Below are 21,789 nucleotides of genomic sequence, written 5' to 3'. Positions count from 1 at the left end.
CCATAAGAATAGTCAACAAAGAATCAACAACTGCAGATTTATTAGTGAGACTGTCTCATTTCTTGCCCTTTTGAAAAGTTACAGAGCGGACAGGCCCTTGAATTTATAATGTATCATCTCCCCTTGGGCCCTGGCCAACAGCTCCACGATGTATTCTATATTCTGCCAAAACAAACACAACCAAATGCAACATTGCAAAGCTGACCTTTTTTTCCTTAAAGCATGACAAATCCAGGTGTGCCAATGTTCAGTGTTTTAAAAGTGCTCTTTGAGGCAATCTGAGACTTTTTATCTCTACTGTCATTCTCCAAGGTACGTCATAGGAAACTTTTGCCTTTTTAAATGACTCCTTGTAATAAAACCTTTTGTAATATGGAGTGGGAAAAATATGTTCTTTAGAGCAGTGGTTTTTAGCTTTTAATATCTTAAGTTCCACCCACTCTAGCAAAGAATCTGAGTTCAAGCATGATAGAAACAAAAACCCCACTTTTCCTGAGACATACTTTTGTATGTTTACAAACATTTTATTTTTGTATTTATCATTTATGATAAGGTTTATGATATGATATAAAATTTGCAGAACTACTGTTGGAAGTAAATGCTGTCAGATAAATAATAGCAAAAATAATAATTCTACTGACAGTTGAAAATTGTAAAAGTATCAAGTATAAATTGTACTGCTACAGTAACTGTAAATGCAAACGTAATGAATTAAAGAATGAAATAAAATTATTAGGAATACATTTTATTGGTATCGCTAAAAAACAACAACGCAAAGCCTACCTGTAACAATTTCATACTTCCATGATATGAAAATTCTGTATCCCACATAGATTTCTGTGTCTATCTGGTGGCACACATCTGAGTGGATGAGAGCCATTGTAATACAACAATGATTTTCAAAGTGTGCACAATGTAGTTCTATAATTTTGTGGACACTTAGTAAAATTTCCTCAACAAAAAGGTTAATAAAGCATCCCAAAAAATGCTTTCTTATGTTTCCTTGGTAGAAACCCTTACATTCTCTCTAACAAATGAGAATGGAAGATGATTTTTTTCCCTACCAGATGGGCAGTATAAAAACCAAACCAAACCAAACCAAACCAAACCAACCAACCAACCAACCAACCAACCAACCAACCAACCAACCAACCAATCAATCAATCAATCAAACAAACAAACAAACAAACAAACAAACAAACAATCAGTCAACCAATCAATCAAACAATTCTATGCCCTCGTCTCCTAAAATAGTTTTCAACCGAAGGCTGACTCAGATGGAGCATGTCCTTCCTACTCTGTCCTGGTTGGTGCCATTTAGAGAACATGAATTCAAATCTTAGCAGGGTTTCCGCCCAAACTTATTTTTAAAAGCCTTATTTTTTCTTCTCTTTTAAGAAAACAGCATCTCTTTGGGAGTTGCATCAAAATTCTTTCAAAAATTTTGAGGAAGTCATTGTGCTATAGTGCTGGGTCATTTTTGTGCTTTTTTGTTTTACTAAATTAGTGCTAAATTGAAAGCATCTGGTGGCAGTGGATGTCCACTGCTCAACCACCTTGGATATTAGCTGTCTTCAAAAATAGGTATTTGAAAACCTGGAGGAAATCCTAGAAATTATTTTCTTTTTGCATTTCTATGGTTTTTCAGTTTGCTTAGATAGAATAGTGCTAAACTGCAAACTTTTGACACCATGGACATCTATTGGTAATTTACCTTGGCAATAATATCTCATTAAAAACAACTTCTTCAAAATCTTGGAGATTATCTTCTCTGCTGAAGGTTTTTTTCCCCTTTTAACAGTGAAATAGTGTTAACCTTTCAGCTTCTGAATAAAGAAGTGCTTGTCACCTGAACTCTATCACAAGTTCAAAGTGAAACAAACACCTACAGAAGCTGGCATTTTAAAATGCAGGGGTGGGTGTGGGTCACACATCACAATTGATAACTGCTTTGCATTGTCTGGATGGTGGGGAAAATACTGGCATCATCAGTGCAAAAAATGGAGAGCAAATACTCAGTTTAGATGAGCCCAGAGAGGCCAAATAAGTGAGTTGAGTGTAACATATGAATTGAATGGCAAAGGCATCAGAATTCTCACAGTTCAGGGGTTAGTGGGGAAAGAGAGAAGATACTTTCTTAAGAGTAACAGAAGAATTTGGAACTTTTTATGCCATTTAAATAATAATAATGCAGAAGCTTCTTCCTCAATGTTTGTATGTGAAAAAACTTTTCAATTTCCAAACATTTAATAATGGCGACACTGGGTTATATTTGAGAATAATATTATATGGATCCGGGTGCACAACATGAGGTTATAAGTCTACCTAATGTTCCAGTGCTCCTTTTCATGGGTGCCTTGGCTTTTCCTTCAACAAACCCTCACCCATGCTGATTTCACATAAATTTCTTTGAGGCTGTTAGTTACTGCTGCACAGAGGAAGATGGATTACCATTAATCGTGGGTAGTGGAGAGATGGTGGGCAGTGGAGAGGGATTAGAAGATACATGTTTTGTGTCCTGTTCTGCAATTCTTAAGCAAATCTGCAGGTACTATTCCACCATCAGTATATTAAAAGACCAGCTGCCCCTGCATTTGGCTTCTGTGTTCCAAAGTGGGGTGTGTTCACGTGTGCATGTCTCTCTGCACCATTTTGTCCTTTACTTCTTGTAAGAATAAAGTGTCTTGTGTCAGCCATCCACAGGTTTACTGTTCTCAGCATTCTATACCTTTCTTTTTTTATGTCTTTCCTGCTCTCTTTTTTTCTTTCCTTTCCTTTTATTTTTTTGGCAAACATCTCTGCTTCACCATTTCCCTCATGGATTAAGCAAACGAGGAGATGTGAAATCCAGACAATTGGGCTTGAGTGATCAAGACCACCATTATTTTTGAAGCCCTATATAGACCACATAGCGGATTGACCACCATTAAATGCCTTGTTTTATGGCACTGTGATGCGGTTATGCAAAGAATTCTGACAAAGTGTTCCCAGGCACTGGAAACTGCACTGAATGGACCAGTGAGCAAGCCTGTGAAGTTGTAACACACATATGTAATTGATTCAGAAACTTCAGACTGTCTGGGATTCAAAGTGAACCCTTCTGCAAGGCTGCTCAGGTCTCTCTATTTCCCATCTTTCATGCAAATCAAGACTTAGTGGCTATAGTCGAGAAACAGTTGAAGGGAAATTGGAAATTACATGTACTTCACCACAGATGTTTTTTTTTTTTTTAAAGTTTCTTCTAGTGTGTGTATTAGGGTGATCATTTAATGTGGCCACAGGCTGGACCAAAAAAGAGGAAATGCATCAACACAAAAAAGAAAGAAAGAAAAGAAAGAAAAAAGGAAAAAGGAAAAGCACAGATCTGTACAAAATGTGCATATTCTAATGCATCTGTGTAGATCCTGATGTCCACGTGGTCCCTGCCCGGCCTGCTATCTAGGTGCTCCTGTTGCTTCTTCTTATGGTCCTTTGTCATTTAATTGTATCTTATTAGAGGTAAAATACCACTTTCCTTCCTACAGTCTTGTACCAGGTATCACAATATAGTTCCTTCTAAAAGCGAATTATGATGGAAGTAGAGCCAAAACAAGACTGCTTTGAACCAAGGAAACGGGATCTCTGTGCCTGGGGAAACATGGATGTTTTCTGACCTACAAAAAGAATTTTTTTAAAAACAGATAAGATGAACAAGAAACCCTAATAACAGCTCAGCCAGGACTGTGCGTGCCACTATCCACTAGAATATCAACTGTTGGAAAAATGGAAACTGGAAGGGGGGTGGTGGAATTCAGCACCACAGCCGGCTGGAAAGGACTCTGAGCAGAAGCTATCTTCACTTTAAAAAGTGAAGATGCATCGCCTCTGAACAGCATAGACCTGGCCTACAAGGGCTGGGTAACACGTGAGACAAACATCTGACTGAATGCCCTCACAAAGGTCTCATGATCAAAAATACCCTGCCTTCCCAGGGTTACTAATCATGGAACTTTGTAAGGACATTCAACCTTACAAAGCTTTGTAATGTGATGAGTTACAAAGCTCATCATGCTGATCAGGCAGACATCTGTAAAACAGGTAGTTCAAACATCTTTGCAGAGTCCTTTTCAAACCTTTATGTTGAAAGACATGATGTGAAGATGCAAAAGGCAACAAGGCACATAGTGGGCAAGGCTTATGAGTGCTTCCATCTCTCCCCCGTCCGTTTTAATCCTATGTCTGTGCAAGGAAATGCTTGCAAAGGTTTTTTGTTTTGTCTGACGTGTTACCCAGCCTTTGAAACATTATAGGCCAGGTCTATTCTGATAACTAGTTTAATAAAACCTGGTGTTCATCCAGCTGAAGATGGTAATGAAGGTATTTTAGAGGGAATGGACTCAACAGCAGAGATATTCTTGAATAAAGTACTGTAATACAATGTCCCAATTCCACACTTCACCCATCCTGTAGCAAGAACCTTGTAGCAGTTATGGTCTTTGAGGCTTCTCAGGAATAGAAGGAAAAGAGGTGCCCCCTTCACCACAATCATCACTTCCACTGTTGAAACTTTCTCCTCCTGTTTCATATAGTACTGAAGGGCTCGGCGTTAATCGGCTTCTGCTCTCAAACCTGAGTGCTTTATTGCTCTAACATGAGGAAGGAAAATTTAAGAAAGGAAAGCAATCTTTTTCTTTCCCCTTTTTTGTCAATTGGATGTAAGTCTCTTCAACAGCATTGAGAAAGTATTTAGACCAGTCCTTCCTTGTATCAATTTGTTTGTGCTCGAATCAATCTCTCCCTGTCCACATAATAGTACTAAGGTCTATTCACAAAGTCAAACAATCATATCCCTTTAAAATTTATGCTGTGCGGAGATTGGGGTTGCCATATACCAGTTATAGTAACCTGAAAATATATTTGGTTTACAATCATGTGTAATCATGCTTGAATCTAGAATTTCATATCATGAGGAATTTGACATGAGTATTTTGTTGTGTGCCAGGGATAGCAAATCTTTACATGTTTTGGACACCTCCTATAATTCTTTATTATTGGCCATGCTGGCTGGGGAGCTGAAATCTCAAACATCTGGAGTCTAAGAAGTTGTGAATCATTGCTCTAGAGCCACGGTGGAACGCCTAGAAAGCCAAAGGATCTCTCTATCCACCCTCTACGACGTGTTCTTTGTGGGATTGGTATTTCAAATATAGTTGCTTCCACACAGACCAAGGAAGACTCCTGCCCACATGGGTTGGTTTCAAGATGTGATCACAAGCTACATAAGTAATGCTCAACCCCAAGGAACCCTATCATTTGTATGTCTTGTAAATACATCCTAAAGCAGAAACACATGAGGGGAAGTCTTTCTATGTAATCAGAACAGCGTGGTAACAATTGGGAGGGAGATGCAGCCACACAGGGAACAGTATGTGTAACTGGAGGGATTGCTTATAATATTGACATATTGAAACCCTTTTCATGCTATTGAAAAATAACAGTCTTTGAGGGCTGAACTGTAATGACTACTAAACTGAATACAAATTTCTGTTGCTAAAACATTTGGGGAGGGGATTGATGGGAAAATGCGGGCTTTGAAATGAGAGATAACAGTATTTTTAGTGAACTGTGCTAGCTTCCAAACACTGTCAAAGTACCTTTATCATGAAGTAATTGTCTATAGCCAGGAGAAAAATCCCTCTGGCCATGGAAAACAAGTGCACCTATATTCGTTTGGCATGTACAAGGCAGTAGGCACCACAGGCCCTATGGAGTGATTTAGTCACACATGTTGCTCCCTCATCTGTTCTTTTCATCTCTTTTTCCACTTCATTCTATTCAGGGACAGCCTGGAACGAGAGGTTTTCCTGGGTTTCCAGTAAGTAGCACTCTTAATACATGCTATTATACATGAATGATATATTTCTAACTACAGGATCACTGAAGTTAAATGCCTCTCAGGACATTTGTTCTAAAAAGGGCAATTTGGCGATTATGTCACAGAAAACATTCTGCTTTGTTTTTCCTTGCAAAAATCTGACTTTTAAAAAACCCTAAGTAAGGCAATTGTGTTCTTAAAATTTCCTTTCGCTAATAAACAAAAAAAATGCTGTAAAATCAGATAGTAAAAACATACAAGTCCAGTGCTGTCAACAGCCAGGTCAAACCACCACCAGAGAAAGATGAGTTGCCACCCATTCATAATTACTACAAATTGGGATGGGCAAAATACAACCAGTAGGTTGCAGATGGTCCTCAGAACCCCTGGCATGATCTCCAGCACACCTAATCATAACCATATGCCATCAAGTCAATTCTGACTTATGGTTACTTTTTTCACGGTTTTCTAAGCAGAGAATACGGAAAAGGGTTTACTAGTTCCTTCTTCCACCCCCACACTTTCGCAAAGGATTGTCATATCCTCTAGGTCATTTTTTTCTGACCTTGAAACCCTGCCCCCAAAGCCTCAAACAATTTGGCTAGCAAATGTAGTGGCATTGCCCTACACCACTGTAGGTTGCTCTTTGCAAGGGAAATTGGGGTGGATGGCTTTTCAAATTTGAGACCACTGGAAACTCCCCTCTCCTTTTGTTGATCATTGCCATTTAAGGACCTTCCTAGAATAACTAGTAATCATATTGAATATTATATAAATAGCATGAGTTCATTTTTGAAGGCTTTTTGACTGACAGTACTTTTCAAATGATGCCTATAATGGCATTAATGCTGTCTCTCTTCTAAAAAGAAAATGAGAAGGAACACCAGCGATTCATCAAGATTGTTGCTTTCATCTTGTCTGACATTGTCTGGCTAACAAAAACAAAAAAAAAGCTAAATTTCCTGTTTTCCAGTACTTCTTAGAATTTCCTGAAGAAGATGAATATGAGAATATGAGGAACTTTTATATATTCCATAATGGATACGTGTCTACCATTTGGTTGTTGTGGGTTTTCCTGGCTGTTTGGCCGTGTTCTTAAGGTTTTTCTTCCTAATGTTTCACCAATCTCTGTGGCCAGCATCTTCAGAGGACAGGAGTCAGAACTCTGTCTGTGCTCTGTTGCAGTTTGTTGGATAATTGAGTATTTATAGCTGTGGGATCAACTTTTGTCCTTTTCAGGAAATTGGGTGATTATGATGATCAGCATGTTTTTGTTGTGGGTGTATTGTTATGATGAGGGGATCCCAGCTGTGAAAGCCTTCGAGAATACATTGTCTATATTTATCTGCTCAAGTTACAGTTTGTAACAGTTCTGTCCTAGTACCTAAATAACAAGTCACTGCTGTTTGCTATTAATGTATCGCGGCATGAAAATGATAAATGTATTGTTAAACTATCACAGATTATTACTCAAAAGTTAAAGCAGAAGTATTAAGTACCATGAGCTGCCAAAGATTGCAGTCACCTTCACAGTTCGATTGATTAAACACAGTGAGAATTTCAATTTAAACATGTGTAGGAGTAGTAATTCACTGTAATGTTCGTTCTCTAAAAGCTACAGTAACTAATATAATCACAAATAAGGATTATAATATTCTTCTTTCTCTCTCCTTTTTGCATCTGGTACATTCTTCCTAACACCTCTTAGATATTCAGGGCCTGGGGCTGTATAATAAGGGGCACAAACACACTTTAAATTACTTGCCTGTTTAAGTCAATTACTCACTTGTTCTCCCTGCTTCTTTTCAGGGCCCAATTGGCTTGGATGGCAAACCAGTGAGTGAAAAGTTTGTTTCCTTCCTATTTTTATTCTTATTGCTAGCCTTTTGATCCAGCCTTTTTCTGCACATAACACATTTTAAGTGTGTATTTTGAAATGTTTAATTGAATGAGTTTAGTGGCCTCACATTTAAAGTGGCAGTGGTCTGGAGTGGCACTGTTATGTACCACTACCACTAAACTAATTTTTTTTAAAAAAAATTAGAAATGGGACTGGCAAGAAATATCTTACCTAGCCTCTTTTCTGGATGTTGACATTTATTCACCTGTGACTCAGTTGCGATGCTATAGGAAACCAGTAGATAAATATATGATGAACACTGCTTTCAAAATTGTGGGAGTTCAAATATTTGGTTGTTCTGATGGTGGAAATGGCTTCATCTGAAGCGTTCTTCCTTTCTGTTTCAGGGTCAACCAGGACAGAAAGGGGAGATGGTAATTACCTTCATATCTTTATCATGTATTGGGTGGAGTTTATAAGCTTTTGAGCTCATGAAAAGGTGGGAACTGCAGAGAGGAAGTGTATGTTCCTTTTTCCAACTATGTGAGCTTACAGTGGTGCCTCGCTTAACAACGATAATCCGTTCCAGGAAAATCGCCATTAAGCGAAAACATCGTAAAGCGGGAAAAAAATCCCCATTGAAACGCATTGAAACCCATTCAATGTGTTCCAATGGGGTAAAAACTCACCGTCCAGCGAAGATCCTCCATACGGCGGCCATTTTCGCTGCCTGTATAGCGAGGAATCTGTCCCTAAACACAGCAGGGAGCCATTTTATTTACCCGGTGGCCATCTTGAAACCACAGATCAGCTGTTCTAAAAACGTCATTTTGCGAAGAATCGGTTCCTGAAGCAAAATTCCCCTATTTAGACCATTGTTTTGCGATCGCAAAAAGATCATTGTTAAACAGATTCGTCGTAATGCTGGGCAATCGTAAAGCGAGGCACCACTGTACTTCTGGAATAGATCTCCTCCTCTTTGATAAAAGTGCTTTATGCTGGGATTATTATTATTATTTTTAATTCCCAGCATGTTTAATTTTGGATGGCTTATTCAGGCATCCATATGGCCAGTTCATGCTGTAGTCACCAAGCAGTAGAAATGAAGGTGTGAATCAGCTCATGATTGTTGGGCTCAATATTAAACTTTCCTATAGTCCCACTGATAGTAGTTGTGCAGGCTTTCATTAGTTTTATGAAGCTAGATAAACATGAAGCTTTACAAAGCTTTGACTTAACATTGGGCTGGTAGGTTTTTGTTTTTTGCACTTTGAGGTGTCTGTTCTTGTTGTGACTATTTTCTTAAGCTTGTTTTGGGTTTGAGTTACACTTGAACAATTTAGCTCTAGTGACAACAATGAGAGTTTTGCTAATGACTTCAATACAGAGTTGTAGCGATCTCTTGAATTCAGAGGGAATGATTGCCTCTGAGATAATAGTTAGGAGGCTCAAACCTCTTCACTCCTCACTCTTGAAAAGGTTTGCTGTGACACAGGAAACAGTGAAGACATGTGGTGAAACAATGGCAGCTTTGCTTTGGATTCCCCACTTAATGCTTATCCTGTGGGAATGTTAATGAATATCCCAGTAAATTTGTTTAAACAGCAGCCAATTCATTTTCTGGTTGGGCTTGGAAGCAAATGTTAATGAAAAATAATTCTGTATATTGGGGAAATTTTGAGTCATCAGAATCTAAAAATATTGTGTGTATCTTGTTAATTGAGGCAGGTTTTTGTCCATAACATGAAAATGCTCTTATAACATGAATATATACATAATAGGAAACCATGAGCATGTCATTTCAGCCCATATTTCCAGAAAAACAGGGCGAGGGAAAATATATAGTTGGTTTAGACAAACAGAATGGAGGCATGAGAAGTTGTGTTTTCCAGATTGACTTTCTTTCTTAACCTTAAATATTTGTCAGGGGACCCGTGAGGTTTTGAAAATTGACTATTTACAAAATGATTCAAGTCAGTAACTTGGAAAGCATACTTGGTAATAGCCAACTGAAGGCCATTTAGTCTGTCTTGCCTGTAACTGGACACACTTTCCCATGCTTGATTCCTAGTCCATAAATTCTCCCCACCTTGTTAATTCTGCTGCCACCCTGTGTGTTTTGGCCTGTTCCAGCTAAGTATCTCATTTCAGTGTATGGTTGAATTATCGGTGCAGTTACAGCTATGCCTTCGGTTTCAGTGGAGCCAGAATATTACCCTGTGTCTAAAACAGAGTGAACCACAGGATATAATGTGTACTTCTCTTCCTCTCTGAATTAATGAAATAATCCCACCCTACAATCTATCAAATACAATGGCCTGTGGCCTGGCAAACGTCTGCTTCACTTGGCACAAAGCCTGTAGAATTCTAATTTAACTCAACTGTTCAAATTAATTGTCAGTCTGCTTCCCCTTATTCTGTTCATGTAGTACCTTTTCACTTCCGTGTTACTTGTTCCAGGCAGAAACTGGAATCTTAAAGAGATGTGTTTTCTAACTGAACATGAGTTTTTCTTTTCATCTGAACCTGGGACGAAGCATGTAAAATGTGTGATCCTCTAAAACAAGCAAAGCCATTCAACCGTGTGACATGTACCTCCCAGATGTCTGGCAAACTAAAACATTTTTGCAGTCCCTGGCAGGTGCCATGGAAAGACTGATGGGGCTGTTGGTGGTCTGTGTTCAGTTTGGTGGGTCACTAGCAGGATATGTCTGGATAGGGCATATTTCCGATGTATTCCAAGTATTAGAGAAGGAAAAAAAATACCATATTTTTCGCTCCATAAGATGCACCTTTTCATAAGACGCACCAATTTTTTTAGGAGAAGAAAACAGGAAAATATAATCTGTTTTCTTCGCTCCATAAGACGCACAGACTTTCCACACACACCCCTGTTTTGTGGGGAAAAGTGCCTCTTATGGTGCGAAAAATACGGTATCCTAGGGAGATGTAAAATAGGCTCCATTCCGTTTATGTTTCTATCTCAACTTTTGGAGAATTATTTTCTTAGTGTGTGTTGGAGATACAATGTGCCATGTCATCCATACAGGATCTTTGTGAATATCTCTTCCCAGAGATGATCTAGAGTTTCTCTTTTAAGAAACTGTTAAGTGTGTCGGTTGTTGCTGGTATTTTTTTAAGTGAGAGCAGAGCAGATTTCACACTTGTCATTCACAGCCTCTGCCATCAGCATCTTAAGATCTGAATCCCCCCTCTCCCTTGCAAAATTTATAGGCTACGTTAGTCTTATTTTTTTTTTGCATAGGGGAAAGTTATTACTCATGTTAATGCAACAACTGAGAAGAGAGTATTGTTGTTTTAAAAAATACTGTAGTATCATGTTTGTCAGTCCATGGCAGTAGTGTCAGTAGGGAGCAGCCTCTCATAATAGGGGCTGCACATGTTGTAAGTACCTTTTAATTGTTAACCTTCCCCTTGTGTAGAAAGACCTTTGCCATAGACTTTGTACTGTATATAATATATATACATCTGTAATGACTGAATTATCACTTGCTGTTGGGAAGATCCAATGTATACCTGAAAAGTGAATGGCTGCAGTGGATGAGGATAATTGAAGCAGGGCTATTAGGCCTAAAATCAATGGTTCATCCTACTGAGTCACTGGAATCTACACAAGTGTAAGTTCTAAAGCTATCCCATTAACTTCCTGAAACTTACCTAAGTGTCAGTTCAGTGGATCTACTGTGGTTTGGACTTGCAGTTAGGCTTAGGTCATCACATGGATGCACCCAGTGTGTGGAAAAACTTCATCTTACCTCTCAATAGGAAAGATGCACTGACAATTCTTATTTTGAGGTCATGTTGAAACCACACCTGTTTTTGCAAGCCATGTCGGTAGAGTTCAGGCTATTATAGATTATGGATAATCCAGATTATTTTTCATATTGACTTTATGTATTGTATATTTTATGATTATTGAACTCAGCTTTTAAATATTTAAATAATTAATCACAAAGGAGCTAGTCCCTATTGCCTAACAGTTTTTGCAAGATAATGCACCTTGTGCTGCCATATTTGTCACAATGCTCATATTGATGTTCACTCAATATTCACTTTTTCCCCCATAAAAGGGTCCAGTTGGTCCCAAAGGGCAGGCAGTAAGTAATTCTCCTAACACATATTTTTGGGCATTTTTCATCATCTTCATTGTATAAGCAACATTGATGCTTATTTGTCTTATTTTCTGTAGGGATCTCCAGGACAAAAAGGAGAAAAGGTAAGATTAAAAACAGATTCTGTGAGTGCATTTTGATTCACTTTAGTCCAGAAACTGGAAACTGAAATGATCTGGAGCTCCCGGATTGTTTCAGATTGCATAGCTGCTTTTCAAAAGAACATTTTCTTCACTAACTTGAATCCATAAGCAAAACCATGCACATTTTTATTCCTATTCCGCTCTGCAAATCAGGAAAATACTGATTGCGGAAAAGTGAAGGAGTGCAAGTTAAATGGACAGATTTGATGTTATTTGAGTCTGCATTACTCCAAATATACCAACCAATAATGAGGAATCAATATAATATTTTTGAAAGGAAACAGAGCCCAGTTGTTTAAAATGTGTAATAAAAATGCATGGGATATTCCAGTAGAGAGAGCAGGCAAACCAGCTTTAGCCCAGCTGAAGTGGATGCAGTTGTGCCAGCCATGCACCTGCTATGAACCTGTCTCCTGGAGTCTATTTTGGTTTATGGCATTCATGATTCAAACCATTTTCTTTTTAATCCTTCCTTTTTTGCAGGGTCAATGCGGAGATTATCCACACAGGGTGAGCAGATTCTTCTGTTATTTTAAAGTGACCTCTGTGTATCCATCCCTGTTTATTGGAATGGCTCTTATAGAACTACAGAACATACCAGTTCATAAGTTCCTGCCATCCTCTCTCCACCCCATTCTAGAGATATTGTATTACCTGCCTTAATGTACTGGCAAAGAAAATACATAGTTTTCCAGGAGGAAAATCACATGCTGATTTAACCATCCTATGTTTTGGGAGTTTTAAAATAAAGACTGGGATTTTGCCAGCCCACAACTGACAGTGTGCCATGGGAAAAGACAAAAGGGCTTGACAAAAGGGTAGGTAGGAAAAATCCTTTTAGGTGAATAAAGCTAGAACACATCACCTCCATGTATGTGTGAGAAAAGCGGGAGACCATTCTTCCATAAAGGAAACAAAGTCTGACTGTCAGTAGAAGCCCCTTTCTAGGACAATTGCAGTTCACATTTTCATGTTTCATGGATTTCAGTCAGTTCTTTGTACTTCTTGGCTGCCAGAATTTCAGATGGAGGGCATTTTGTAAATACATTCACTAAGAATAATAGCCTTCGCTGTACCTGTGGGCAGCAGGCTAGCTTGGAGGGTGTGATACAGCTTGTCCAAGTGAGATCAGGGTTCAAGAGGATCAGGTAGGATGATGGGTGAACTGCAGCTGCTGTCCATTCCCAGCTTGTGTTGCCTGAAATAGCTGCCTTACTCTTTCTAAAGGTAGGGTTAGCCGCTGACCAAAAAGAAGAAGCAGTGTGAACATCTCAGGCTGTAGTAATGGAGGACTTTTAGTATCATCACTGGCATTATTTTCTCACAGGCTGCTCTCAGATCTAGGGGATTCACAGACAGACTAAGATGGAGACATTCTGACAAAACTTTGCCATGGTAATATCTGTTGAACCTTCCTTCACTGTGCTAATTCACACCTCCTCCTCCTCAATTCTTGGGGTGAAGAATGTTTCCAGGCCCAATGTTTAATTTAGACATTATATATATATGTAATATTGAAGGATTTATGATATTTGAAATTTGCAGAACAAGGCATCTTGGGTTTTCATTCTAACTAGAATTTTTGGTGGGACAGTCACAATTTCCATTCTCTTAACTGTTATAGTCATTGTTAAATTACCAATGGCCTACCTGATAAACTTTCTTAATGGGTATTAGAGGTGAACACATTTATTTATTTTATTTTATTTTATTTTATTTTATTTATACCCCACCTATCTGGTCATTGCGATTTCATTTCTTTCCTTCAGAACAACCAAAGTCCTTCTTTTTTAAAGCAAAATAAATAATATAGAGATAGTGTTATTGTTTATTTTTGAATACGGCCTGGGTTACCCTTCCTGTCTGTCGCCAGCAAAACCAGAGCTGAAAATCCAACTCTGCTGTTCTATAGTACCCATAGTCTCTCTGTTGGGCAACAAATTAGGAAAGCTGATACTGTTCTTTCAGTGGAGGAAATGAACACATCAAGAGATTATGCCTGTGTTATACAATACAAGCCTCAAGGACAGATGAGGTAAGCAAAACAGGTAAAAAAAAAGGCAACAGTTGCAAGTATAGGGCTGGGCTGAGATTGGAAGATGAATTGCTGACTAGACTTAGGGCAGCAGTGTTCATTTCGTGGTTGACGGTACAGTGCACTGAACTGAACCCACTTTGTGTCATTGCCCCCCTAGGAGTACCTAAGTACCACACTTGCAGCTCTGCGTTCTAATCAGATCCTTACACTGAAGGTTTGTGGGGAGATTGTCTCATTGCTGCCAGTCCTGTTGCAAAAGAACGAGGAGGTGGATCCAATATTGCACACTTGTAGCAAGAAAATCCCAGTAACATGTTGGAGGACAATAATGATGGAAGGGGAAGTGTATTTATAATACACATCTGATAAGTGACTAACGCACTTCAGATTTTCTAAAGGAAAAAAACAATTGTAGAGCTCTCTGTATCATAATGATGGCAGCTAAATGGTTCTCTTTCTGAGACTAGTAAAATGGCAGGCCTTGTAAAGTCTCTCATCTGACACTGATCTCTTTTTACAATGTAAACACAAGTATTCTGTACAAAATCTATGAGCCTTTCATAAAGGGAGATAGAAGCACATGTGTAAAATTATAGTACATGTCCCTTTAAAATTCCTGGCACTTGATCTCTTTAAAGGATCTTTCATGATCACTCCCTTCACAGGTTGAGAAGCTCGAAAATTTGAGTCAGATGCAGAGGGAGAACCTGTCTTACATTCAAATCAGTAATTTTCAGATATGTTGAAAAAAAAAATAAACAGCCTGATACAAACATACTCAATACATATAAACAACCCACTCGCATACTTCAAATGGATGTCTACTGAGTTCAAAATAAATGGTAAATAGTTCTCTGTTAACTGTAGCTGCAATTGTGGTGTTTTATCGAGGAAATGAGCATCTTTTACCAACCCAATGAAAAGAGTGGGAGACAGAGAGAGAAATAAATTGCAGTACTATCAAATTCTTCCTCATATTTTTTAGCTTTCCAACATTTGTTTATGAATAGAATTTAAATGTTATAAATGATAGAGTCCAGTCTGCCTTTGCGAGACTGAAGGGCATTTCAAAGTCTTGCCATTGCCCTATTGCTCTGCAGTTTAACCAGAACCCGTGTAAGACACACTATTTTAAACATTCATTTGGCTTCATCAGTTCATCTTAAGGACTGCAAGGATCACAGTGACTTTTCTGTGATGTACTGATTTCACCCCTTTGCAGTCTTTGGGTCTGCTGCTAATTGTGGGCTTCCTAATCCTAGCTTTGCTCTTCCAATTTACAACCACCGCCTAAGTCTCTATTTTTAGCCAACAGCCAGAAAGGCTGGGTGGCAATGCTGCAATATTGTGATGGCATTTCAGTTTGCAACAGGACTGGACCACAGCTTTGCAATAAGGAGCAAGCAAACAGAAGGGAAAGAAACTTTCTCGAGTGTACACAGCCACTGTCATGGGAGACCTGTAGGCACACCTCTCTGCCACTAGTGAGATATTACAGGCACATTTCTGAGCATGACCAACACTTGGTTGTTCTTGTGTCTATTCCAGTGAAAATAAAAAAAATAAGAATGAGCATATGCAGCAGCTGGAACAGGGCAGTGAACATTGTGCTGGTAACAGAGCACAAATACATATGGTTTATGAGCCATTTTTGTAAGCGGATGTGGAGTCCTTTAGGACTTTTCATTTAAAATAGACAAGCATAGAGACAGCTATGGGGAAACAAGCTGACATGCACACAAGGCAGAATGCCACAGACCAATAGTTCCCAAACCTGGATAATCCTGGTGTTCTTGGGCCACAACTCCCAGAAAGCCCAGCCAGCACATCTGGTGGCAGAGGCTTCTGGGAATTGCAGTCCAAGAATACCTGGGTTACCCGAGGTTGGGAACCATTACCATAGAGAGTATCTTGGAATGATGTTGAGGAAAAAATGCATATCATGAAGCAACAGCAGTAGCCTTAGATAGGTAGTTAGGTAAACAAGCAAGCAAGCAAAATATATGCTACACAAGATGGGTGAATTTTGAGATAATCTCCTATAGTATAATATGACAGGAACTGAATTCATTGCTTACTGGAGTTCTTTACATTAATCAGCCATTTAAACCCCTTTCAACCATTAAAACAATATCATTTTATTCACTCTTCAAGTTTAAAAAAGCAGGGATACACTACTATAGTGACTGAATAGTCCTACCCAATAAGGAGGGTAATAGCTCCAGTGATACAAAGCAGAACCTATATAAGGGATAAACAAAGCATGTATCAATTTGTTCTTGAAGGCTTTCTTGGCTGGGATCTGATGGTTGTTCTGGGTTTTTCAGGCTGTTTGGCCATGTTCTGGAACATGGCCAAACTGAAAAACCCATAACAACCAAAGCATGTATCCTTTTTATTTTTCATTAAGACTGAGTAGAATCAGGTAGCCGTTTTTACTTCTAAATATTCCGGATTATTTAATCAGGAAATATTTTAAAAATCCACATGCTGAAGAACAGAACCAGAGCAAATCATAGGTGCTCCAGAGATCCCCACCATAGTGCATTTCCTATTATTCAAATGGAATATAAAAGCAGCTCAGAGGTTTGCCAAGGGGTATCCGATGACAGATGCTTTTTTCCGATGCTCTACATTCTCGCCTCTGAACTATGATTCACTTCCACAACATCTTTTCATGGTTTTCCTTTTTCCATTCTTTCCATCTTCTTCATTGGCTGATCTGTATGACTTTTGATGCCCTACTGACCTTCTTTGCCTTGTGACCTTTGGCCCTTGTCCTGTGACCTCCTGGTTCCATCTTCTCCAGCTGTTGCCTCTTCTCAATTCAGTGCGGCTGGCTCCACCTCCAGTCATAAAGAGACGCACCTTCCAGGTATCCTTCTTTTCCTGGTTTAAGCCTTTTTCCTTTTTTTCAAACTGGTGACTAATCAGTTCTTTTCTTTCTTAAAGAGGGTTTCATCAAAACTAGAAAAAAGCAAAACTATCTCTGGAGATTTGCTCACATTCCTTTGTATGACAGATGCCACTACAAGCTGGTTTCAGTTCTCATACACGCTTTCTCTCTCAGTTTAGCAGCTAAGAATGAATAGAAATAATGTGGTTTCACATCCTTATCTTACTATAGATGTCCACAAAATACTAGAAGAAAGAAAGTTATGGAAGTAATAACAAGATTTGCGCAGAACGTATTTGAGAAATGGTTTACTTTTTCCTTTTCAGGAGAGAGTGAACATTTGACATGTTTGCAGCATTGCTGAATACCTGTGGGAGAACAGAATCAGTGCTTTTTACTGCAATAACATTTGCCATGATCTTATACATTATCATGGTACAGCCATTCCTGCGATAAATTAAATATGTGATGCACATTTGCATCAAAATGAGTACAGCTTATTGGCCCTTTTTGGTGGCCCACTAGAGGCTCAACAAACTGGCTAAAACTTAATAAACAAGGAAGTTGTTAAACCAGGCAGTTGTTTTCATCTCCTTGGGTAAAAAGTTTGCAATTCAGTCAAACTCTGAAGAACAGCCACCCATCTCTAAGCCCTTGTGTACATATCACGCAGAGATCAGATTGGCTATGCCTTGCCTGAGAGGATCCACTCTGAGTTTAGAGATGCGCATGTATCCATCACAAAACAATGTAATCCTAGAGGTGTTTGCTGGGAGAGAAGTTGCATGTGATTGTTGGAGCTTACTCTAGCTCAGTAGGTATAGAGTTGTAGCCTTAAAGGCCAAAATTCTATGGTATAGTGGCATCTGCAGAGGGCAAACAGCATCACTCATAGTGGCATACACCCAAAAAACTCAAGGGGGTCATTAGTTAATTAGCAGTGGGAAGCTGTTGCAAGAGTCACTATGCAATAGAAGTTTGGCTAACATCTGGATTGAAATAAGTGTTGATTTTACTAAAATGGCATCATCTTGATAAACACAATTGCCATATATTGACCCCATTCACTGAAATATTGACTGACACTGAAATATTGACTGACACTGAAATATTGACTGACACTGAAATATTGACCAGAGAGATTATATCAAAAAAGAGTAATGTGACATCTATTGACAGCCTGTGCTGTTCTTTAGCAGTAACTATGGCACTTTGGATTAAAGCAGTGAAATGAGTTAGTTTGTGTATTTGCAAAGATGTATAGGTGTGTCCTTGGCAAATACCAGCTCAGCTGTCTATGGCATCTTGCACACAGTGTTCCCTTCTGTGCACTTGTTTTGTTTGAGGACAGTATTATGTGTGTTTCAGTGGATGAGTACAGATGGTTCATCTCCGCAAGAGTACTCTTATAGTGAAGTGTCAACCCACACAAAGCCTTTTGTTTCAGAAGCAGTATCATCTGCTTATCCTGGAATGGTCCTCTAGGATTCATCTGGAATGTGACTGGATGTAAGGCAGAGATCAAACACTGTGCTTTATCAGATGTCACATGCTATTTTTAATTATTAATTAGAGCTACATGCTTTCTTAAAATTCTGCTAAGGATTAAGCAGCTTCATTATGTATGGAATGAATATTCTGCTTAGGATCACAAAAATTATCTCATACAACAGCTTTGGTATTATATAAAAAACTGTATGAATGTCAACAAAAGTAATCAGAGCAAGTTAGCTGTGGTTGAATCCCACTGAAATAAATTAGATCAGTCAACACAATTACCTTAGTGCATTGATTTCAACCATGACCAAATCTCTCTTGATATGGGATGCTAATTGTTATCCAATGAATGTTGTTGCTTCCTACCAGGATACGGGGGGGGGGGGGGGTCAAAGAACACTGATTGTAGCTAATCTTTCTGTACTTCTGTTGTATCCTTTTGGATACAAGGTCAACAGTGAATTAAGATAGATCTGACAGAAAATTAAAAATTTGAAGTTTTTCCTGAAAATCAAAGGAAGATACAGAATATTATCAAACATGGAACTGTTTTATTAATGGTTAGAAGCACGATGTATAGATTAAGAGCTTAATATGTATTGTAGTCTTATTGACAAATGATTATAAGCTGAATCCAGGTGACATGATGTTAAATAAGCATGGATGGATTTTATAAACCATAATAATAATAAAAAGAAAAAAAATCAAACAGTTTCAAAGATAGAAACAGGAGCAAAATAATAAATAACAGGGATATTACAGTTCCAAATACAAAAGAAAGATAAGTAACAGTGAAGGGTTGTGTATGAGATGGAAAAGAAGTTGGGTTTTATTTTTAGAAGCACCTCTGACCCAGGTGATGAATGGCACACCCATGGTACTCTGATAAGTAGAGATGGGGGTATTCGTATACGAATATCCCCCTCACGAGTGCAGATAATGAGGGTCCGGCCCCCTGGGGCCAGACCCTCCACTCACTGTTCCACTGCTGCCGCGTGCTCCACGCTCCCTTCCTATCGCTCCGGAGCTCGAGGTGGATTAGCCAGTCCTGGCAGAAGGCGGGATGACGAGCCTCTCTGCCAGGTCGCAGAGTGGCTAATCCATCACAAGCAATGGAGTGATGGGAAGGCACCGTGGAGCTTGGGGCAGCAGCAAAATTGTGAGTGGTTGGTCTGGCCCCAAGGAGCTGGACCCTCATTATCTGCACCTGTGGGGGGGATATTTTTATTTGTATACAATGTGATAAGCCATTTTGAACAGGGAAGAAACATTTCCATTTGGACAATTCAGAGTGGAGAACTAGTTGTCAGAGAGGGGGTGCTTCTCCATTCCCTGCCTGCTCTTTTCGCAACCCAGGTCACCCAAACAGTTTTTTACCAAGTAACAAAATTTCAAAAGGGATTTTGCACAATAGATGTGACCCTGCCTCTTTTCCTCTCTTCCTGCTTACTTGAGAAGTTCCCCCTTCTCTTCAAAAATTAGCCTGCTGTGACACAGAGGTGTAACATTCAGCTTCGCCCTAAAAAGATTAATCAGATTCGTTGGGTTCATTGGTTGGATTTCAGTGGACAGGGTTGAATACTTACTTTTTCCCATCTTAAAACGCAATGACCTTTTGATGGGAAGCCATTAAGAAATCCAGACAAAAAGTCCATCCACACTTGCCTCTGTCTGAGTTTTGGAAACCCCCTTCAGGTACTTACTAACAGCAATTTGCTTGGCTTGGCTTCTTCCTTTGCTCAGGCTCCGCTAGCTACAGATCACACTCCTGTGTCATTGTGTTACACTGGTGATAATGTTCTTCTCCATAAAACCTCAGGGTGAACAAGGACAGGCAGGAATCCAAGGGCCTCCAGGGCCACCTGGACCACCGGGCCTCCCAGGGACTCCAGGGCCACTTGGCCCAACTGGACCAGCTGTAAGTCTCTTTTTATTTGCTTGTATCTCCTCTACTTTCTTCTGCTCTCTGAATAATACATTATTTCCCTTCCGCATTCATGACTATTTAGTCATGATGGTGTATCAAAGCCTTTGTTATCTTCTCTCATATGTCTGTGATAAGAGTTACAGAGAAATGCTGTTTTCTCTACCCCAGTCTGTGCAAAGGGCCATGGTAAGGAAATCACACCCTGGTTTTAATTATCTGATCGGAAGCCCAAGTTTTTATAGCCCCTAAAATCTCTTTGATGGTCAGCTCACAGTGCCATTTCTAGGAGGCAGCAAGCCTTTTTTTAATGATGGAAAATATCATCCCATTAAAATCCAAGTACCAAGCTAGTATTTCAGAAAGGCATATTTCTTTCTTGTCCTAGGGTAAAGCAGGAGAACCAGGGAAGCCAGGCAAGGATGGAAAGGTACCTCTTTGATTTTATACATCCTGCACAAAAATAATTCATCTCTCAGTATCTGAAAAAAATAACCGTTGCCTAATGCATGCGTGTTCAACTGTGATGCATAGCTGTATGGATTAATGAGAAAGAGCTATGCAGATTTGTTTTGGGTTTTTTTGGGAGGGGGGTTAATATTCCTAGAATTCCCCAGACTTTTGAGGAGTTCTCTGAGTTGCCATCCAAAAGCAAAAATTTGCTCACCTCTAAAGTGTACTGATCATTCCCTGACCATATTTCTTCCAACATAATTTGAGTGTGGTCTACCTAGTAGCCAGGTGTGATGGAATTATCAACTTGGGAAATATGAAATTAAGTTATTGAATACGTTTTTCATTTCTGTGAGTTTGTGAGAAATGGACCCAACCATGAAGAGGTCAGCATGTAAAGTTTTTTCACACCTCCCAACTGCTCTCTGCTTGATTGGAAACTTCAAAGAATATACTGTATTCCTATCCCTACTTCAAAGGAAGGGTATCTTCCATACTTCTCTTTTATCAGAATACACCTTAAAGCCAGGAACTCTCACACCTTAAGTGTGATTCTTGGTTTGACAGAAAGTTTTTGGCACTTCTTTGCCAAAAACCCATGTGAATTTGGCTGTGAAAAAGGAAAGCCACCTTTTGTCCTGAGGGGACTTGAAAGGGATTGAGTGATTACCAGCAGCTGGTGGGGTGATCTGTATAAAAAGGATTAGGGAAAGTAGAAAGGCTGCTGGCATCATCTTAGGAGACCATGCTTTCCTCCCCTGCTGCTGGAGGGGATTCAGTCTGACTCTTGAGTAGACTAAGGGTCTTTTTACAGTTGTAAGATACTGTGCCATGGAAATGCAATCAGTGAACGCCTCAGAACTATGCTATCTCTCCATTAAGACTTGGTTATTAGATAGGATAGTTTGGCATTATTTTCTAGTATGTTCTTGACTGAATGAATTGCATTTTCTCCTGTAATCCTGAACAATCCTGTCTTTGCAACTGTTTGGAACTTTCCCACTTTTTTCT

General features: G+C 39.2%; 1 protein-coding gene across 1 annotated transcript in view; it reads left to right on the top strand.

Moving 5' to 3' along the window:
- COL13A1 (collagen type XIII alpha 1 chain) overlaps positions 1–21,789 on the top strand; it is a 141,896-nt gene that overhangs the window by 24,336 nt on the left and 95,771 nt on the right. Inside the window, exons 5-13 of the mRNA XM_078390820.1 lie at positions 5,819–5,854; positions 7,664–7,690; positions 8,102–8,128; positions 11,786–11,812; positions 11,905–11,931; positions 12,454–12,480; positions 16,818–16,883; positions 20,221–20,319; positions 20,714–20,755. Of these exons, the coding sequence (XP_078246946.1) occupies positions 5,819–5,854; positions 7,664–7,690; positions 8,102–8,128; positions 11,786–11,812; positions 11,905–11,931; positions 12,454–12,480; positions 16,818–16,883; positions 20,221–20,319; positions 20,714–20,755 (378 nt within the window). The remainder of the gene's footprint in view (positions 1–5,818; positions 5,855–7,663; positions 7,691–8,101; positions 8,129–11,785; positions 11,813–11,904; positions 11,932–12,453; positions 12,481–16,817; positions 16,884–20,220; positions 20,320–20,713; positions 20,756–21,789) is intronic.

This window comes from Pogona vitticeps, chromosome 3 (assembly GCF_051106095.1).
Source record: "Pogona vitticeps strain Pit_001003342236 chromosome 3, PviZW2.1, whole genome shotgun sequence".
Lineage (NCBI taxonomy): Eukaryota > Metazoa > Chordata > Lepidosauria > Squamata > Agamidae > Pogona > Pogona vitticeps.
This window is presented reverse-complemented; position numbering and strand designations above follow the sequence as displayed.